This window comes from Puma concolor, chromosome B4, assembly GCF_028749965.1.
Source record: "Puma concolor isolate L17-30 chromosome B4, mPumCon1.1.hap2, whole genome shotgun sequence".
Classification (NCBI taxonomy): Eukaryota; Metazoa; Chordata; class Mammalia; order Carnivora; family Felidae; genus Puma; species Puma concolor.
The window spans coordinates 117,553,393-117,573,649 of NC_141673.1; the positions used below are offsets into that span (position 1 = coordinate 117,553,393).

At 40.9% G+C, this 20,257-nt stretch overlaps 1 protein-coding gene across 1 annotated transcript in view; it reads left to right on the forward strand.

The window, feature by feature from the left end:
* Nucleotides 1-608: 608 nt before the first annotated feature.
* The window catches only part of ODAD2 (outer dynein arm docking complex subunit 2), a 180,470-nt gene continuing 160,821 nt past the window's right edge, over nt 609-20,257 (forward strand). Inside the window, exons 1-7 of the mRNA XM_086715141.1 lie at nt 609-706; nt 3,962-4,224; nt 11,191-11,348; nt 13,539-13,731; nt 14,360-14,466; nt 14,651-14,787; nt 17,075-17,191. Of these exons, the coding sequence (XP_086571267.1) occupies nt 4,001-4,224; nt 11,191-11,348; nt 13,539-13,731; nt 14,360-14,466; nt 14,651-14,787; nt 17,075-17,191 (936 nt within the window). The 5' untranslated portion in view covers nt 609-706; nt 3,962-4,000. The remainder of the gene's footprint in view (nt 707-3,961; nt 4,225-11,190; nt 11,349-13,538; nt 13,732-14,359; nt 14,467-14,650; nt 14,788-17,074; nt 17,192-20,257) is intronic.

Consider the following 20,257-nt stretch of genomic DNA (forward strand, 5'->3'; position numbering starts at 1 on the left):
AGAGAGGGGAACGCTTTCATTTCATTCCAATTCTCGGAATTAAACTACTGAAGAGCACTTTCTGCTTTTCTAGTGCCTATTAGCGTATTCCCCCACATTTGCTTTTTGGGAAGCACACTCAGGCCTCAAATATCCTGAGAGGCTCTGCGCTATTTTGCGAACTCCACGGAGATTTAAGGTGCATAGAATAAATACCTTATGGAATATTACAGAACATCTGTCCAGAAGCCTATGGAGACCCCGAAAACGGGGTTTCTAACGAACATTTTCTCTTTGCTGCCGGTCATATTGATTTGCTGCTCAAACCCCTAACTGCTGTGGCCTTCTTTAAGGTAAACGTTTCCCACCTGGTGGAGTGATTCAGGGAGAGTCCTCCTGGCAGAAGGAGGTCGAATAACACTATTCCCAGGGAGGGGACGCGGCGGCTGCAGGCGTTAGCGAAACCCCGCGAAGCCGGGCGCCACCAGGGTCGGCGGCGGGGCGGCGAGCGCGCGGGGCCGCCGGGAGCACGCGGCTGTGGTCTGGGCGGGCTCCGGGCGCGAACGCACGGCAGGCAGCTGCGGCGCGGAGGGCGGGCTCAGAGCTTTCCTCCGCGGGGCGGCGACGCTCTGCGCGGGCGCCGGGCGTTTCACTGGCGTCCTAGCAACGGGCGGGTGCGCGGCGAGCGGCGCCGGGTGCAGTGCGGGCGCGGAGCTGGGCGCTGCAGGTGAGTGCGGCTGGTGGGCGCGGGGCGGCCGCCGGAGACTCGCCGCCGCCCCTGCGGCCGGGATCCCGAAGTTCGCGCTCGCTCCGCGCTGGGGTCCTTGCCGCCTTCCGCGTGGTTCGAGAAATGGGGGTCTTTTCCGGGCTCCGCTTCTGTCTCTCTCGCCTCTGCCCTTCCTCCCCTCGGGACTGAGATCCATCTCTCCCCTTCTCTCTCCCACCCCCGTTTAGCCCCTGCCCCCCCTGCGGACACCCTGCTCCTGCCCAGCCACCTTCTGCTCCTTCGCCCCCGAGCCCCCCACTCCTCCCTGCAGGGACCACATCTCCTCTGTAATCCGTTCTGTTTCTCCCGCCGCCTCCCTGCCTCTTTCCCTCTTCGCCTTTCCCCTCCGCGCGTTCAGCTCTGCTCCCTCCTCGCTATCCAGCCTTCGCTGCCTGCCCCTTCCTTCCTGTCTCCACTACCCCGTCATCCCTAGAAACTTCTTAGCCTTCAACCCTAACGTTTGTCACAGGTCTGATTGGTGCCATCATCGCGTGTTTTCACACAGGGTTTGAACGTAGTTTTTGATTCAGGGCCCTGTTCATACCAGTTCTCTGAAATTTTCATTTTTCTGAAGCTTCATCATTCTAGAAATGCCAGTGTGTTTACAGACTCCCAATCGACCTTACCAGCCACATTTCTAGATCCTAGAGCGGACGTTTATAATTCCCTTAGCTTCATTGAGAATTCAGTTTGCTTTTGCTCAAGTATTACAGACATTATTCACGGACGTGTTTCATTTTATTAATGATACAAGAAGCTTGCAACTAACCCTTAAAAAAGAAAAACAAATTGTATTATATCGATTTGATTAGTAGAGAAAATGAGTAAAATTAGAGAAGATGAATATGTGATTCTCAATCTATGCAAACACATGCACAAAATTTTTTTTCCTTTTAACCGTTAAACGTAAAAAAAAAAAAAAAAAACTTAATGCAAAGGCATGTACTATGTACTGACATGTATTCGTTGTAACCGTGGTTCTTAGGCCAAAAGAACTCCTGGATGGCAATGGGTAGAAACTGGGGAGTAGCTTGTTTTAGGGAAAAAAAGTGTTCATTTTATATTTTTACCTGAGTTACACTGACCATTTTTTAACACCTCTGGGTTAGTGGAATAAATGCTGTAGCTTTGGTTCTTTTGGTAAATTAAGCCATCAGAAATTTCTTACATTTCTGATGAAAAACATTACCCTGTTTTCTTTTTAAAATGTATTCAGCCAAGTCTGCAAAGTACCTCTTTTTTTTTTTTTTTTTTTTTGCCTTTTTATACCTGTCTTGTCTTGTTCGGAATTTCCTTCCACTTTTTCCCCTCTGATAATATTTTATTTGCCTCCTGGATTGTCCTAGTCCCCCTTCCTGGAGATTTTCTTAGACCTTCTGCCAACCAGCCTTCTCAAATGAAACCTGTTCACTGTCACAGCTCCTGGTTTACCAGATTGAGAAAAACAATTTGAAAATTTCAAATATGTTACACTTACTTTTCTTTTTTTTTTTTTTTTTTTTTTTTTTTAAATTTTTTTTTTTCAACGTTTATTTATTTTTGGGACAGAGAGAGACAGAGCATGAACGGGCGAGGGGCAGAGAGAGAGGGAGACACAGAATCGGAAACAGGCTCCAGGCTCTGAGCCATCAGCCCAGAGCCCGACGCGGGGCTCGAACTCACGGAGCGCGAGATCGTGACCTGGCTGAAGTCGGACGCTTAACCGACTGCGCCACCCAGGCGCCCCTACTTTTCTATAAAAATTTATCATGATGAAAAGAAGCCCTTTTGGCATTTCTTAGCTCGTGTTAAAGTGTCTTCCGGCAAGGTGCTGTATAGGGTGTTGCCTGTATACGGTGTACCAGCATTTTGGTACACTTCCATATAAAATTAGTAAATTCCATATAAAACAAAGTATGTTCAGCCTTCCTTTGGTTTATATGATAGTTGCAATCCTGACGGATTTAGTGTATATTAAAACTGTGAAAAAAAAATAGTGTGATTATTTGCAAAGTGGAAGTAGGTTCTGAGCGCAGGTATTACTTACCTGAAGTTTTCCACTTACTAGATGCCTGGAGATTGTAGCGTAATTCTTCCTTCTGAGGACTGTCATGCATATTGCAGGACATGGAACATTCTCAGTCCTCATCACTAAATGCCAGTGATGTCCCTTTCATTTCAATAATGAAGTGTCTTTTATAATTCTTCTGTATTATGAGCACTGCCTCGCTGAGAGCCACTGATCTGGATGTCCTGTTACTGGATTTCAAGATTTAATACAGTACAAACCCCAAATCTCCAAGTCATTTCTGTAGACTCTTGGTTTTTACTAAAACCACTTCTGAGGTTTAGTAGTAATTATGGGGGGGAAAGCTAATTATATTTTATATTTAACTTTATAACCATTTTAGTATTCTGGAAGGAAGGCTTTCATGATCACTTTTAGGAGAAAGCAAACAAGTATGGATTATCCGGGAAAAAAGCCTTGAATCTTCACAATTAGGGTCAGAACTTGCTTTCTAACTTGGCTCTTATTTAATGTTACACATAATGTTACCTTTTAAAAAGAAAGTCACGGGGTGCCTGGGTGGCTTAGTTGGTTGAGCATCCGACTTCAACTCAGGTCATGATCTCACAGTTCATGGATTTGAGCCCTGTGTTAGACCCTGTGCGGACAACTCAGAACCTGGAGCCTGCTTTGGATTCTGTGTCTCCCTCTCTCTCTGCCCCTCTCCTGCTCGCACTCTGTCTCTCAAAAAAATAAAATAAAACATTAAAAAAAAAAAGAATAACAGTTCAGTTTAATGGCATGGTTCCAAATGATGAGCAGTCCAGCCCGGAAGAGCATTGCTCACTTAGCCTCCAGCTCCGGCAGACCTGAGAACCAAAGGCCTTGAGGCCAACCTCCGCTAGGTGTTCCTTCTACTCTTGGAGTTTTTTCTTTTTCTGTTTTCTTGTTTCCAGTTACTTGAACTTTCTATCTTAGGCCCAGGGAAATGAGAAAGTTATTCACCTCAGGGCAGACAGGTATGGGAAAATCCAAGCACTAGTCAGTTTTACATAGAGTTGGTTCAGTGAAAATGAACTGTTTTTATTGCATTAAAAGTATAATTTGATGATTTAAAAATCAGCCTTGAAGATTAAGAAGCAGAATGTGAGTTGGATTGCTTGAAAGTGAAAATGTTCCAGGGACAAGGTGGCCGCAGTCCTCTGTGTCTAACTCTTTTTACTCGGCAGTGCGTGTGCTAAGCTCAGGTTTGAGCATTGACTGATACTATGGGCGTGGCGCTGACCAGGTCGGCGCAGTGGACCGCTGCCGGATACGGGACCAGAACCTTGGAAATTACTCCTCTCAATGAAGCAATATTGAAAGAAATTATGATGTTTGTGGAGAGCTTTATCTACAAATATCCCCAGGAGGCAAGATATGTTTTTGTGGAACCACTCGAATGGAAAACAGACTTGGACCCCTCAGCATTTGAATCAGGTTATATTGTCGGGTAAGCCAGTGAATTGCTTCTGGAATTTAATATCTTCATTGTACATATTTCTATCGATTGGTTGTAGGCTTGGGGCAAATAATTTAACATCTCTGAATCTCAGAAATATGCTGACCCAGGGATTGCAAGCAGAAGGCGCTCGGGTGAAATCTGAGACTATTTTGTTTGGCCAACACACCAGTCATCTAATTTTTATTTTTTAATTTTTTTAATGTTTAGTTATTTATTTTGAGAGAGAGCGTGTGTGTGCACTTGTGCACAAGTGGAGGAGGGACAGAGAGAGAGAATCCCAAGCAGGCGCCACACTGTCAGTGTAGAGCCCAACATGGGGCTTGATCTCATGAACTGTGAGATCATGACCTGAGCCAAAATCAAGAGTGGGATGCTCAACTGGCTGAGCCACCCAGTCATCCCATCTAATTTTTTAAGTTTGAAGTTGAATTTATTTTGATAGAGGATGCATTCTCCAGGTCACCACACTCCAACATTTGCTGTTGCTTTATGTCTGGGCTTTCCAGCTCATTCATATGACTGTACAGGTGCCGACAGGCATTGGTTTTGTGACCTCTGATATGAATAAGATCCCTACTGGTGTTTAAATATATTAATCCCTGGGGTAGCAGAGTGAGAGTGGTAAATTTTGTTCAGTATACGGGAGAGGTTTTTTTTTTTGACAAGTGGCATTGTCTTCAAATGAGAACCTTCCAAATCTGAGACTAACAAAAAAATTCTACGTCCACCTCAAACAGGGGGCTGTCAACTTAGCTCTTGTGAACATGAGTAAAATGTATATGTATTTATATAAGTGTGATTATATTGTAATTACACATGAATTTACATATACATATGTAAATAGTTTTTGTCGTTTTGGTCAGCTTCAGTGTATTTTCTACTTCAGGCATTCTGATCCTCCTTCCTGTTTGCACATGAACTTTTAAAGTCTGACCATGGGGCGCCTGGGTGGCGCAGTCGGTTAAGCGTCCGACTTCAGCCAGGTCACGATCTCGCGGTCCGTGAGTTCGAGCCCCGCGTCGGGCTCTGGGCTGATGGCTCAGAGCCTGGAGCCTGTTTCCGATTCTGTGTCTCCCTTTCTCTCTCTGCCCCTCCCCCCGTTCATGCTCTGTCTCTCTCTGTCCCAAAAATAAATAAACGTTGAAAAAAAAAATTAAAAAAAAAAAAAAAAAGATATCTCTTTAAAGTCTGACCTTATCAAAAACAGGTCACTAACCAGCCGAAGCTTCCTGTAGATGCCTTTTTCATTTTTCCCCTTTAGGATTATTTGTGAGCATAAACTAAGAATTTCATTTTTGGAACTGAAAACCATTCTTGAACTGTGTCTCTGGAGTGTTTTGGTTCTGCTGTTATGCTTTACCTTCTCCTGAATTTCCTGAAGTCTTTTTTTTTTTAATTTTTTTTTTCAACGTTTATTTATTTTTGGGACAGAGAGAGACAGAGCATGAACGGGGGAGGGGCAGAGAGAGAGGGAGACACAGAATCGGAAACAGGCTCCAGGCTCTGAGCCATCAGCCCAGAGCCCGACGCGGGGCTCGAACTCACGGACCGCGAGATCGTGACCTGGCTGAAGTCGGACGCTTAACCGACTGCGCCACCCAGGCGCCCCAAGTCTTTTTTTTTTTTAATTATGTTTGATTTCTAAAATTCTTTTCTAGCATTTATTCGTTTTTGAGAGACTGAGACGGAGCGTGTGTAGGGGAGGGGTAGAGAGAGGGGGACACAGAATCGGAAACAGGCTTCAGGCTCTTAGCTGTCAGCACAGAGCCCAATGTCGGCCTTGAACTCACAAACCATGAGATCATGACCTGAGCTGAAGTCAGCTGCTTAACCAAATGAGCCACCCAGGTGCCCCAAATGTATTTGATTTCTAACTGTGAGAGGTCACTTCCTCTCAAAGCGTTTGTCATTATTTATTGCTCCCACTTAAGTTTAATATAGTGTCACACACTTTTTTCTAACCTTTGAAGATGAACTCATGTGCAAAACCATACAGTTGAAAAACATGTGGGCTACTTAGTACAAACATGGATTTATTTATTTACTTATTTTTTACTTATTTATTATTTAGTTTTGAGAGAGACAGAGTGTGAGCAGGGGAGGGGAAGAGAGAGAGGGAGATTCCCTCTGATCTGTCGGCACAGAGCCTGATGTGGGGCTCGAATCCACAAGCCATGAGATCGTGACCTGAGCCGAAGTTAGACACTTAACCAACTGAGCCAGCCAGGTGCTGCCATACAAAGATACTTAAAGCAGATGTCAGAAGAGTATCAAGAGTATCCTTGTATCTTGCCTCTGTACTTACTCTGTATTCCAAGTACATGCATGGCCACGTCTGTGACCTCCTTAGGTGGGCACCTAAGCACACACATCTCAATCATATCACTATTTCTTTGTCTTTATCCTCGTCCAGTTTCTCTTGTGCTATTTCCATTGTTACACCTCTCCATACAGTCTTTATGTACAGTGTTCCCTTTTAAGCAGGATGTTTTGACATCTTGATACCACGTGTGTCCTGTCTTTCTCCTGTCAGACTTACGAGGCAGCTTTTCCTTGGGCCAGTTTTTTTACTCATTGGTCTTGTTTCTGACCCATATTAATAATATCTTTGATGTTGGAAGGAAGAAGAAGGGTCTGATAGTAGCCCTTGTTGTATCTGAGGGAAACCATGCCTTCGTGGCTTGATGAGAACCAGGTGGGTACTGATTATCCTGAAGAAGGTGGAGAACACAGCTGAGATTTTGGTAGTAACGGAAAATACCAAATGCGTTCACATCCAAGTCTTGATGTGAGCCCTTGCTCCATCCCTCAAACCAAAGAACTGTCAGCAGCCCATAGCCACTTGTGATGCCATATCTAGCAACAAAGACAAGTCCTGTAAACCAGAGATGCCTTCAATGGCTAGAAGAATGCATTGTTAAAACAGCCCCAGCTGCCTCATTCTTTGCCCTTTGGTTCACATGCACTCTTCTTGCTTAACTGCTGGCCCTTAGGACACCTTTTATTCACTTATTTAAAGGGGGGGAAGCTGCTTTCCTTCCAGGTGGGATTCAGGTCTGTAAGTCCATGTAGATATAAATACCTAAGTCATCATAAAGACTTGGAGCTTGGAGTCTCTGGATGGGTTTCTGCCAAACAGGAGTATTCTTGAGTATTTTAGACTATTTAGACAGACTCCTCTTCTTGGGAATATACATCTTCTCAGCCTCTTGTTCCAAAACATCACTTTTATCTGCATGGAAAGTCTGTTGGAGTAAGTAAGCTATCCTCTTTCATTGATCTCTGCAGATATTTGGGGAATATACTTATACTTGTGGCTTCATTTCTTATTTGATGTTGTCCATCTCCAAATTCACTCTATGTAGCCGTCAATAAAAAGTTTGCTGAGCCTTCTTCTAAATTAGGCTGACAGGCATCTGACGCTGAAACTGATCTGCTAGTCACACACTGCACAGGTTTCACATTTCATCAACCACCTTCTTTTGTGCAGATCATTACTGAGTAGATGGGCACAGCACTTTCCACATGTTAGATGACTCATTCTTTTCCTTTAGAATCATTTCCAACGTACGGCTCTTCATCCTGTAATAACATTTGTCATCATCCTTCCATGTTCAGTGTTTTGGAGAAAAGAGCTCCACTTTCATTTTAATGGAAATCAGAAGTCTCCTTGTATTACCATTCTCAATTGCTTTGTTCTTATCAGGCAGGATGAGATTAATAATCTCTCTAAGATACCTCAGCATGAAGCCCAAGTCCACTGGAAGCTAAGGACAAATGACACCCTCCGATGATCAACACCATCTGTTGGTGGTTCACAGAGCTGAGGTGCTTTGACTCATTAGAATATAGCTTGGGAAACTTCCAGATTCGATAAGCATTCAAAACCACTTAGTGACAATGTTATTACCTGTTCTTTTCTCTCCTTCTTTGGTACAACTCTGATCTTTGAATGATGTCAGCTTTAATATTGTGGTATTTCAGTTGTGAATGTCTCTCTGCTGTCTCAAGGATGTGTCTGATTTGGGATACAGTTCTCTTCCGGTAAGAGTTGTGTGTGGGTGAGAAGTCGGGTTCCTAGTACTGGCCCTTTTCCCCCTGTCCTGTACGCTTCCCTCACAATTGGTACCTTCCTTGTTCCTACTTTACTTTTCTCTTTTATGAATCTCCACAAGCATCTTTTTTTATTGCTTATTTACCAGTACTCCTTGGGAATGGGCATTGTTTAATCCTTTTGCTTTTTTGTTCTAGTCATCTTATCAGTGTCATGAAGGCTCAATTACATGATCTGTCAAAATATTGTTTTATGAGACAATAATTATTATGTTTTGGTAAAATTTCTAGGTCATGGTAATAAGATCAATGGCCATAACATTTAATATTGAGCTCTTTGTTTCTCTTATCTGAGAATTGCTAACTAGTTTCTCAAGTATGGTCTTATTTCCCTTGCTACTATTTAGACTCATTTATTGAGTAATTACTGTGTCCTAGACACTAAACTAGGCACTAGGGATGAAGTAAATGAGATATTTTCCTGCTCTCTCGCTTTATAGTATAAGCTATTGTATTTCTACGTCCCTTTTACAATTCCAGTTTAAAAGTCTTTTGATCAGGTCAGTGGATTTCATTTATATCACATTCGTCTTTTTTTTTTTTAATGGTTTTTAAATTTATTTTTGAGAGAGAGGGAGAGTGCAAGTGGAGGAGGGGCAGAGCCAGAGAAGGACAGAGGATCTGAAGTGGGCTCTGTGCTGACAGCCGAGAGTCCAATGCAGGGCTTAAACTCATGAACCACAAGATCATGACCTGAGCCAAAGTCGGATGGTTAACCAGCTGAGCCACCGACGTGCCCCTACAGCACATTCTTCTTTTTTTTTTTTTAAGTTTATTTATATTGAGAGATGAGAGGAGGGAGGGACAGAGAGAAAAGGAGAGAGAGAGAGAGAGAGAGAGAGAGAGAGAGAGAGAGAGAATCCCAAGCAGGCTCTGCACTGCCAGCACAGAACCCAACATGGGTCTCAATCACACGAACCCCGAGATCATGACTTGAGCAGAAATCAGAAGTCAGATACTTAACCAACTGAGCCACCCAAGCATCCCTACAGCACATTCTTCTTGATGCCATGAGGTGGGTGCATTATTTTTCTTTCTAAGAGCTCTTTCTTCAGGTGTTAGAAACTGTGAACCCAGAGACAAACCTGCTCTTCTACATCCTCCCTATAGCTGACATTTTACTTCCTACCGCTCTGTTGAGTTACAGGTTTCAACTGGTGGGAGCAAGGAAAAATGTGTCCTGTGCCCTTGACTTCCAGTTTCTCACCAGCAGTTTCACCTTCTTGAGTTCAGTGGCTTGATACTGTTAGCATTCAGTTGGCTTATAACTTAGTCTTGTCATCATCCACTTAGCACGAGTGTCCAGCCCCGTACAAAACTTTAAGAAATATCAATCCAGTCCTAAAGACACTATTCCAAAAGCTTTATGTTAGAGAAAACGCACATTTTGTAAACAACACCTATCACCGATCTGTCTAGAAATCTTTCATTCATTTATTCCTCCTCTATTTATCAAGCACCTTCTGTGTGCAGTTACTATGTAAGTTCCTGCACATAGAGCTGTGGGCAAGACTGATGAAAGTTCCTGTATTAGCCTCCTGTTGCTGCTATAACAAATTATCACACACTTAATGGCCTAACACAACACAGATTTAATTTCTTACAGTTCTGGAGGTGAAAAGTCTAAAATGAGTCTGTAGGGTTAAAATCAAGGTGTCGGCAGGCCTGTATTCCTTCTGGGGGCTGAAGGAAGATCCATTCTTGCCTCTTCCAGCTTCTGGAATCCACCCACATTGCCTCTTGGCTCCTGGCTCTATGTTGCTCTGACCTCTATTTCCATGTCATGTCAGCTTCTCTGACTTGACCCTCCTGCATATTCCAGAATAGTCTTCCCATCTCAAGATCCTAACTTTACCCATCTGCAAAGTTCTCCTTTGCCATGTAAGATAACACATTTATGGGTTTCAGGATTAGGATGTAGACATCTGTGGGGTGCCACTGTTCTGCTCCCCATAGTTTCTGTCCTCTTGTTTATTTCCTAATGAAATAGTGCTATAGTGGCAGGTAATCTGAGTCTTTCAGGTTTACTTTTTCTAATGAACTGGCAACATTTCACATCTGTTTATCTGCATTCCAATTTAAAATATGTTAGATCAGGTCCTAAGATGAAAGCAGCTTTACCAGGCATATCAGTATATAATAAAAACCTAAGCAGTTTCGTTAATGTTGTAAGTGGTAGAAATCTACAGAAATATCACTGCCACAAAAATATCTTAATATTTTTTAAATGCCAACCTAAAAAATAATTAAAATGGACAGGAGCACAAATCTAGGAGACCCAGTAATTTCTGATCAGGAAAAGTCCATTTAGAAAAACTGCTTATTATCCAAAAGTAAACCAAATTAGGGGGTTTGGAGTGGGAAAGCAATCCACAGATGGGATCTAGTTTGTCTTTTTTTCATAGTTTTTTGTTCAGAAACACAGAGTAGCCAAGAAAATGTCTAACCACTAATTACTGTGGTGTAAATTTTATAAATAGTATAACATTAGAAATCCCCAAAACATGAATGGTCCTGTAGAACCAGTGATTTTTTTTTAAATATGTCTGACACATTATTAGAAAAACAAAAACAAAAACCATGAGTTCATGAAGGTATTCAAGAAATTGCTTACCATTTTCTTCCTGGATCTATTGTGTTGCTCACTATGGTTGCTAATAAGGCTGAGAATTTAAGGGTCTGAGTGTGTACAAAGTAGGAAAGGAGATGAGCTTCTAACACGCAGCATTTATATTCTGTGTTTTATAATGAGACATAGGGATAGTTCATCAAAATGTCTTCCACTTAACTTCACTAGCATCCAGGTAACCTTAAGTTTTCTTTTTTGTTTTCGTGTTATAGTGAAACAACAGTCAAATCAGAAGAAGTGGATGAAAATGGACAGCCTTTGCTGTTTCTCTCTGTACCTCACATTAAAATCAGGAACTTTGGGCAGCTGTCACGTTTTTTACTTATTGCCAAAGATACAAAGCTGAAGGAAGCACAGGCGTGTGTTGAAGGTGATATTTATACTCCAGTCTATGATTTGAACTTTTAGAAACATAACCTCGGTGGTGGTGGGGAGGGGATCATTTGTTACAGTCTCCTGGACAAAGTTCTGTAACCTAAAAGGTAAAAAAAATTCCTGTGTTCAACTTCATAAAAAAGTCATTATTTTTTCTTGGCTGAATGTTAATGCTCATATCAAATTTCTACTTTAAAATGAAAGGCCTTAATACTTTATTTACCACTAGAAACCTTCTTCTAATTTTCATGTGTGGTTTAAAGACAGGCTTCCTAGCTTCTGTAAAGACCAGAGGACTCTAGCCTTTGAGGTCCACACAGGAGAGAAGACGGATTTGAAGGGCCAGCACCGGAATCCACACTCTACTCTCAGTACTGCTGTGATGGATGATGATTTGTTTCCCTTAAAATGAATGTAGACTCTTCTTTTAGCAGAATTGGCTCATAATAATCTCACTGTCCATTGGTCTCAGCCCTACTCCATTGTGAGCTGCACGGCCTTGTGTGAATAGTTACATTCATTCGATGGGAAATATTTTTCCTCTCCATTACGGATGAAGATTTTCATCCTTGTCTAATCATCTAACATGCTAAAAGAATGCGATCAATTGCCTGCCATAATTGTACTCCAGATTTTTCTCATGAGTAGACAAATATCTAACAGTAGATAAAGATGCTGTATACATGGTTTGCTTCTTTGGAATCGTGTGACTAGAAGGTCCTAAGCATAAGGTGCCTGGGTTCTGCCTCTTGTCGTTCTTTGCTGTGTCTACTGCTGTGAGGTAGGAAGATGATCTTTTTTTTTAAAAAAAAAAATTTCTTTAAGATACGAACCTCAGGGCAGCAGCCTCCTTTTTATCTCTTGCCTACTCTCCATTAGGCTATCTATACATCAAACTACTCTGCTGAAGAGGAATAAAATCTTGAGAGTAAAGCTGAATTCAGGAAGGTCATTAATAGCATTAAATTCAACTTAATATATGAATATAATACATAGACTGGCTGCTATATATCTAGTTTGGCTACATATGAATCTTTTGCTGCATTTTGTCCTTTCCGTGGGAGTTCTAGATACAACCCTTAGTTTTGGGTCCAAATTCCATGGTGCACAGCAATTTGGGGATCAGGTTTGTGTCTTTCCGCAGAATTCATGTAGTACCTTTTTTTCATGAGTCTTTATGAAATGACCACCATACTGGTGATAAGTTGAGATGCTCAATCGGTGGATGATTCCTAGATCTCCTTCTCCTGCCCCTCCCCTGATGTCTTTTCTAAGAGGACCTAAGCCTTTTCTTCTATTTTCTGGTGCCCTAGTCCCCTTCCTATTGCAGAGTTCATGTGATCCCTGTGCTCTCTTCATTTCAATCAGGTCGAGCTTTCTGAACTAGTTCCGTGGGCCTTTCTCCCTTCCTGTCCAAATGCATCCATATTTCATCTTACTTGAATTCCTCCTTTCCAGATAAGGCTTTGCCACTTTCTTCCTTGTTTGCAACTACATGGTTCTTTGGCTTTTCCCAAATCCTGTTTTCAGCATCTCTAAGTTCGACTTTCACACCTGTGTCAGCCTTGATCGTGCATTGGTGTTTCAGGTTTTCACTGTAACTTTGGTATGTGCATAAGTACTGGCCAGTGTTTTTCCAACTCTAACATCAAAAGGCATTGAAAATATGAGCAGTTTGAACAGGTGGAGAAGACGGGCAGTGGATCGGTAGACTGAGAGAAACACACTCTCTTGGAAGGAAAGCATTTGTGAATGCACTGGTGCATGTGCACACACACACACACACACACACACACACACACACACACATAGACACACAGTTCTAGTGATGATTCTTCTAAGGAGACCAGTATTTCCCTGTCTTCAAATCAATTCTGAGTATATTAATTGAATGCCCATGCTGGACAATGCCCCACAGTCAACAAAAAAAAGAAAAGAAGGTCTTGGTCTTTGTCTTATTAGAGAGGTGACGTAACTAATGATGTTACAATACAAGGCAGGACATCCCAACGAGTGCAAGAGAGTTCCTACTATAGTAGAATCTGAGAAGTAGAGATCAATTCAAATGGAGTCCATCAGAGAAAGCTTAATGAAAGAAACACATTTGGGTGGGCTTCAAAGGATTTGTTAGTCTATGTTTCTTGTAACAAGACAAGAGGATCATTTTTGTTTATTTTTTGGTCAGCTAACAGAGATCCTGTAGCAAAAATCCTGGGTTTAGATTATAATACAATGAAAGAAGACACATCCACGGTAAACATTCTTGATAAAGTTACCAAAGGTGAAGATTCTGAAAATGAGATTAAGATGAAGATCGCCAGGCTGCTCAGCCAACTGGATCTGCACCTCCTGAACCATTCTCTAAAACATATTTCACTGTGAGTCTTTTAAAAAAAAAAGAAACCTCTAAAAATTAGTTACAAAAAGTGCTTTCGGAGGTTTTTCATAAACACACAAAAAATATAGACGTTATTGCCATTGATTTTGTGTGAAATTTTATTGGATTAAGATTGTAGTTTATCGCATGAATATTTCTAAAACTAAAAATTAAAAGTTTGCAGTCAGCATTGCTAAAGTCTTCTGTGGGGTTTCGCCTAATTCTGAGGACATGAAGCGACCTTATTATTTTCAGTCTCTTCAGGCTGTTAGGTAAATTATTGAATGATAATGCAAATATCATGTAGAGTTTGTAAGATTAAAAACTTGTTCATTTTTCTAGTTTTTTTCCTGGTATAGTGTTATCACTAAGAAACGAAGTGAATATTTAAATGAGTACATTTAATGCTGCATTAAACGTGAGTCACTGATTCTCTGATGTTTTGACAGTGTTGTCAGATTACAACATGGCTAAATTAACTGCAGTATTTTTGTTGTTGTGTAATTTAACCACAATTTAACTATAAAAAACAATATTCCCCCCCCCCCCGCTAAAATGGAATGTTTTCATGTGCTTTCTGCAGGTTCTCTTTTAAAGTGTCAAAATGAATTTCTTACCATTTATTTCAGAGAAATAAGTTTAAATCCCACAAGTGTTAAGAACGATATAGAAATGCTGAAAAATTTCTCAGGAAAAGGAGAACAAACTGTCTTGGAATCTATCAGCTATACCTCAGGTTTATATTATTCTCAGTTTCATTTTGTGTTAAATATAATTATTTCCAAATGCTTCAATCGTGACCTTAGGATTGAATATTTGAAAAGATGAAAACTTAAAACTTTAATCATATTTATTTTTTTAAAGCCAACATATTTTTAGGAGCTCCTTTTAATTGACTGAAATTTATTAATTGGTTTCAGATTATGAATTTTCAAATGGATGTAGAGCCCCACCTTGGAGACAAATTCATGGAGAAATTTGTTATGTGCTGGTGAAACCACACGATGTTGAAACTCTGTGCATTACTTGTAGTGCAGAAGGAGTATTTTTAAATGGTGTAAGTAATTTTTTAAGAACTCTGTTGGTTTTGGTGCTTAGCTCAGTCTCTGTAAACGCAGGCATGTGTCCAGGATTGAATCCTGATGACCACAGAAAATGCGATACTGCTCTGTGGGATTGAAGCAGATCCCCCTGCTGTGAGTTTGCCAGGCAAATCCAGAACTGCCTCAGAATTAGCCCCAGTGTTCCCCATTGCAGATCATTAAGTCAATCTCCTACGAAATGATCTCCAAAGGGGCCCGTGCCACTTTATACAACAAAAACCTCCTTAATCAGTTCCCTGATTAATTATACAAGTATTAGGGAAAAGAAGAGGCACAAGAGGAGCAAGGAAGTAACACAGAAGCAATAACTACAGCTTTTACCCTAAGAGTTGAGAGGACAAAGGGAAGGGAGGCGCTAAAATGTGGGAGCTTGGAGGAAGTACTCCATGAAGCTGGGACCTACATGTCTGGTGAGGGGCCAACTGCTGGGCTGGGCTGGTGGCTTACGATCTCAGAAGATGGACCTTCCAGAGCTGAGATTTAGACCTGTGAAGAGTGGACCCCGCTTACATTGGCAATGGTGTGTTAGGAGTTCAGAAGGGGGACCGCACAGAACTGGAACCCGCAACTCTGAGGACTGGTCAGTTCCAGGAGAAGCTGGCCCCCTCTGAGCTCAGGTGGTCTCCCTGAAACTGGCATCCAGACCTCTGAGGAGTGCATTGCCCAGTTAGTGTTAGTACCTTGGGAACTCAGCAGAGGATGTTTGCAGAACTGGCAGAGCTGAGACCCAGACCTTTGGAGATGGAACCCTGGTCGGTTTATAATGGTATTTCTGAGGGGTCGTAATGAGCCTGGTTCCGAGAGTACAGGGGAAAACCCTGGGAACTAGAACTAATTGTTCCTACTGGGAGCGACTGCTGCTGCCAGGGGTGAAGGGCCGTTGCTGGGGTAACTCTAACAGGGACAACAGACGAGGAAGAGGGAGTATGTCCCTTCCTCCCTCCAGCTTGTCAGTGTTCCTTTCACTTCCTGCTGACTGATGCTGACCTAAGCTGGCAAAGGAAAAACACAGTGTTGCAGATCCCAAAGCCCTGAGCATCACTAAGCAGAGAGATGGCCTTCCAAAGCCTCTAGATTAAAAAACGTTTAGTCTTCTACCTGTTCACTGAGGTCAACTTTCTCCTTTGCGGTGTAATTTGGGGCCTCACAGGCAAAGTCTGCAGGGAGAACCCAAATCTGTAACGGGGACCCAGCCGTCAGAGGAGACTGTTTGGAGATTTGCTACTTCTTGGTTTGGATTGGTGTCAACGTTTCGGTGCCGCTTTCTTGATTACCGGCAGGCATCTGTCCTGATGTGCCTTGTTCGTGCTTTTTTTCTCAGCATGATGCTTAGCTTATGTCTGCACAGAGGAGGGAGACAGCCTAAACATGATTGTACTTTTGGTTCGTCTTGATACTTTAAGTGAAATTTCCAATTAGACAATAAGAGGTAACAAAAGGAATGATTTTCTTTGACTTTCTAGAGTGGGGCAAGGAGACTTGGTTTCTAGCAAAGGCTGTTGACCTACATACAACTTTATTTGATATGGAAATCTAAGTATTCCTGTCTATTAAAAAAATGAAAGATAAGGAACATGCAACTATTCAGTAATTACAGAAAAATGCATAACACACTAGAGTTATATGTATATGCATGATGTTTATGGATGTATAACACACTACAGTTTTTTATGTATACATTTGGTTAAGGGAGAACCAAATCTTTTCTATTAGGGTAGGCAAAAAAGGGAAATGATCAAAGGAAAGACAAAAAGAAAGAGGTACAGAGACAAAGAGTGGAGGGATGGACTGATACATAGAGATTAGAATTCTAGAAAAATATAAGCCTATAGCAACCGTGTCACACAGAACAAGAGCAAGGGTGTGACAAATAGAAACAAGCTTTTCTGTGCTGACATTCTAATCTTGGGGCCTTTTATGACTTCGCCAGACGCTCTTGAAGTCATACTGCTTTTTTACATTTGAGAGGTACAGAGGGAAAGAAACTTTGATTCTTTGCTGACCAGCAGAGTGCCCTACATGCATATAGGAGGTAGTCAGTAAAAGCATGCTGAATGAATGAATGAATGACTGAATGGATGGATAACTTTAAGAGAAAGATTTTGCCTATATTTCTTATGTATAAAGACTACCACATGGGTCCTTTAGAGAGGAAAACGATATGTGGGCTTGGGTTGTGATGTATTGATCAGGCTCAGTTGCTATTACGTTAATAACAGCATCAAACTTTTTCTCCCAAAGGGCAAAACAGACAATGAGGGGGAAATTAATTATGAGAGAAAAGGTGAAATTTATAAAGACCTTGTCACATTTTTAAAAGAAAAATCAGAAAAATTTTCAGAAAATATGTCTAAACAGGTAAGTTTTAGACTTAAAATTTCATAGCATAGTGTTACTTGACTCAACTTTCTAATGAGAGTGATTCTGCCTATATTTGGACTTTGCTTCTATTTTCAGTGTTTTTCACAGTATAACATAAAATACGAAATAAGTGTAGTACTTTGAGAAAGTTTCTGATTCAGGTAATAGGTGTAAAATATTTCAGATTGCTTTCTAAATAGCACTCTTCATCTTCCCTTTTGAATTAATAACACTAAGAACAAAGGAGTCAGCCCTGTTAACGAAGCCTAGATGATTTGATTATTTTTATCCTTTCTCAACATCCCATGATTACTACCGAATTGCATTGCCTTAATAAGTGTCACCTGCATATGCATAAGACCTGTGCTTCCTTTGTGTCTTTCGTGGTTTTTGAAATAGTGTTGCACAAAGAAATCAGTTAATAGAGTTATTTCATGAAGTAAAATCTTGATTGAAGCTGATGTAGGCAAGAAACAATATGCAAGAAATACTAATGAAACACACTTAAACTCCAGGCTGATTCCCAAGAGGTCAATTCCACAAATCCCACAAGAGATAACTTATCGGGCCCATTGTTTCCCTTCTGACCCTGCCACTTCCGGAGGACTGTTTTCTTACTGCACTGCTGCTACTCTTGTCCCGAAACTTCTCTTTGTCATCATCCTGCGAAGGCTTTTTATTGCCTGGTGTTTGAGCACCTGTTTTCCTGGACTCCAGTTTTTCCTTTGTTGTTATTGTCGTAAAATAACTATACAAAGCATAAAATTTGCCATTTTCACCACTTGAGTGGTATCACTGAGTGGTGTTAATTACATTCCTAATGTGCAACCATTACCACTGTCTACTTCCAAATCTTTTTCATCATCTCAGACTAAAACTCTGTTCCCTTTATGTAGTAACTTCCCCTTTTGCCTCCCCCAGCTCCTAGTAACCTCTCTACTTTCTGTCCCTAGACATTTGCCTTTTCTAGATATTTCAGATAAATGGAATCACACAATATTTGTCTTTTGGTATTTGGCTTATTTCATTCAGCATAATGTTTTCAAGGTCCATCCATGCTGTAGCCTTTGCCAGAACTTCATTCCTTTCTATGACCGAATAATACTCCATTTGTATATTCCACAATTTATTCATTCATTCATCTGTTGATGGACACTTGGATTGTTTCCACTTTTTTGACTATTGTGAACAATGCTGTAAATACTGGTGTGCAAGTATCTGAGTCCCTATTTCAGTTTTGGAGAGTATATACCTAGGAGTGAGATTTCTGGGTCATATGGTAATTCTATGTCTTAACTTTTAGAGGAACTGCCAAACTGTTTCCACCTAGACTGAACCATTTTATGTTTTTACCTGCATTGTACAAGGATTCTGGTTTCTCCACATTCTCACCAATACTTACTATTTTCTGTGTGTGGGTTTGTATGTGCATTTATTGTAGACAACCTAATTATGAAGTGTGGTATTTCATTGTGGTTTTGATTTGCATTTCCCTAGTGATGAGTGATGTTGAGCATATTTTCATGTAATTATTGGCCATTTGTGTATTTTTTTTTTTAAGAAATGTCTATTCAGTTCCTTTGTCCATTAGAAAAATGTTTTGTTGGTGAGTTGTAGGAATTCATTATATATTGTGGATATTAACCCCTTATCAGATCTAATATTTGCAAATATTTTCCCCCATTCTGTGGACTGTCTTTTCATTCATCTTGACAGTATCCTTTGATACACAAACATTTTTAATTTTGATCAAGTCCAACGAATACATTTTTGTTGCCTGTATTTTTGGTATTGTACTTAGGAAACCATTGCTACATTCAAGGTCATGAAGATAGATATGCCCCTCTTTCCTTCTAGGAATTTCATGGTTTTAGCTTTTATTTATTTATTTATTTATTTATTATTTAAAAAAAATTTTTTTTAACGTTTATTTATTTTTGAGACAGCGAGAGACAGAGCTTGGATGGGGGGGGGGGGGGGAAGGGTCAGAGAGAGAGAGGGAGACACGGAGTCTGAAACAGGCTCCAGGCTCTGAGCTGTCAGCACAGAGCCCAACGTGGGGCTCGAACCCACGTACTGGGAGATCATGACCTGAGCCGAAGTCGGACGCTTAACCAACTGAGCCACCCAGGCGCCCCATGGTTTTAGCTTTTAAATTTAGGTCTTTCATTCATTTTGAGTAAAGTTTTATATATGGTGTAAGTAAGATAAGGATGTAATTTTATTCTTTTGCGTTGGGAATCCTAGCATTATCTGAGGAAGAGATTGTTCTTTCCCCCATTGAATGGGCTTGGTATCCTTTTGAAGATCAATTTACCATAGATGTAGGCGTTTATTTTTGGATTCTCAATTCTATTCTATCTTGTTTATCCTTATACAAGTCCTACACTCTTTTGATTACTATATCTTTGTAGTAGTTTTGAAATTGAGAAGTAATGAGTCCTCAAACTTTGTTCTTGCTTTTCAAGACTATTTTAGCTGTTTGGGCTCCCTTGACTTTTTATCTGAATTTTAGGTTTGGTTTTACCATTTCTGCAAAAAAAAAAAAAAAATAGCATTGGGATTTTGAAGGGATTGTATTGAATTTATAGATTGCTTTGTATAGCATTGTCATCTTAATATTAATTCTTCCAATCAATGGACACGGGGTGTTTTTCCATTTGTTTTTATCTCCTTTAATTTTTTTTCAGTGGTGTTTTATGTTTTTCAGGGTCAAGTCTTTGTCTTCTTTGTTAAATTTATTTGTGAGCATTTTATTCTTTCCTGATACTATTATAAATGATATTGTTTCCTTAATTTCCTTTTTGATTGTTCCCTGCTACTATAGAGAAATAGAACTGATTTTTTTCATAGAATGTGCAGGCGTGTGCACAGGGTGGAGAGGGGCAGAGGGAGAGAGAAAATCTTAGGCAGGCTGCATGCCCAGCGTGGAGCATGATGCAGGGTTGATCTCACAACTGTGAGATCATAACCTGAGCCAAAATCGAGAGTTGGATGCTTAACCGACTGAGCCATCCAGATACCCCACTAGAACTGATTTTTAAGGGTTGAAATCAGTTCTGA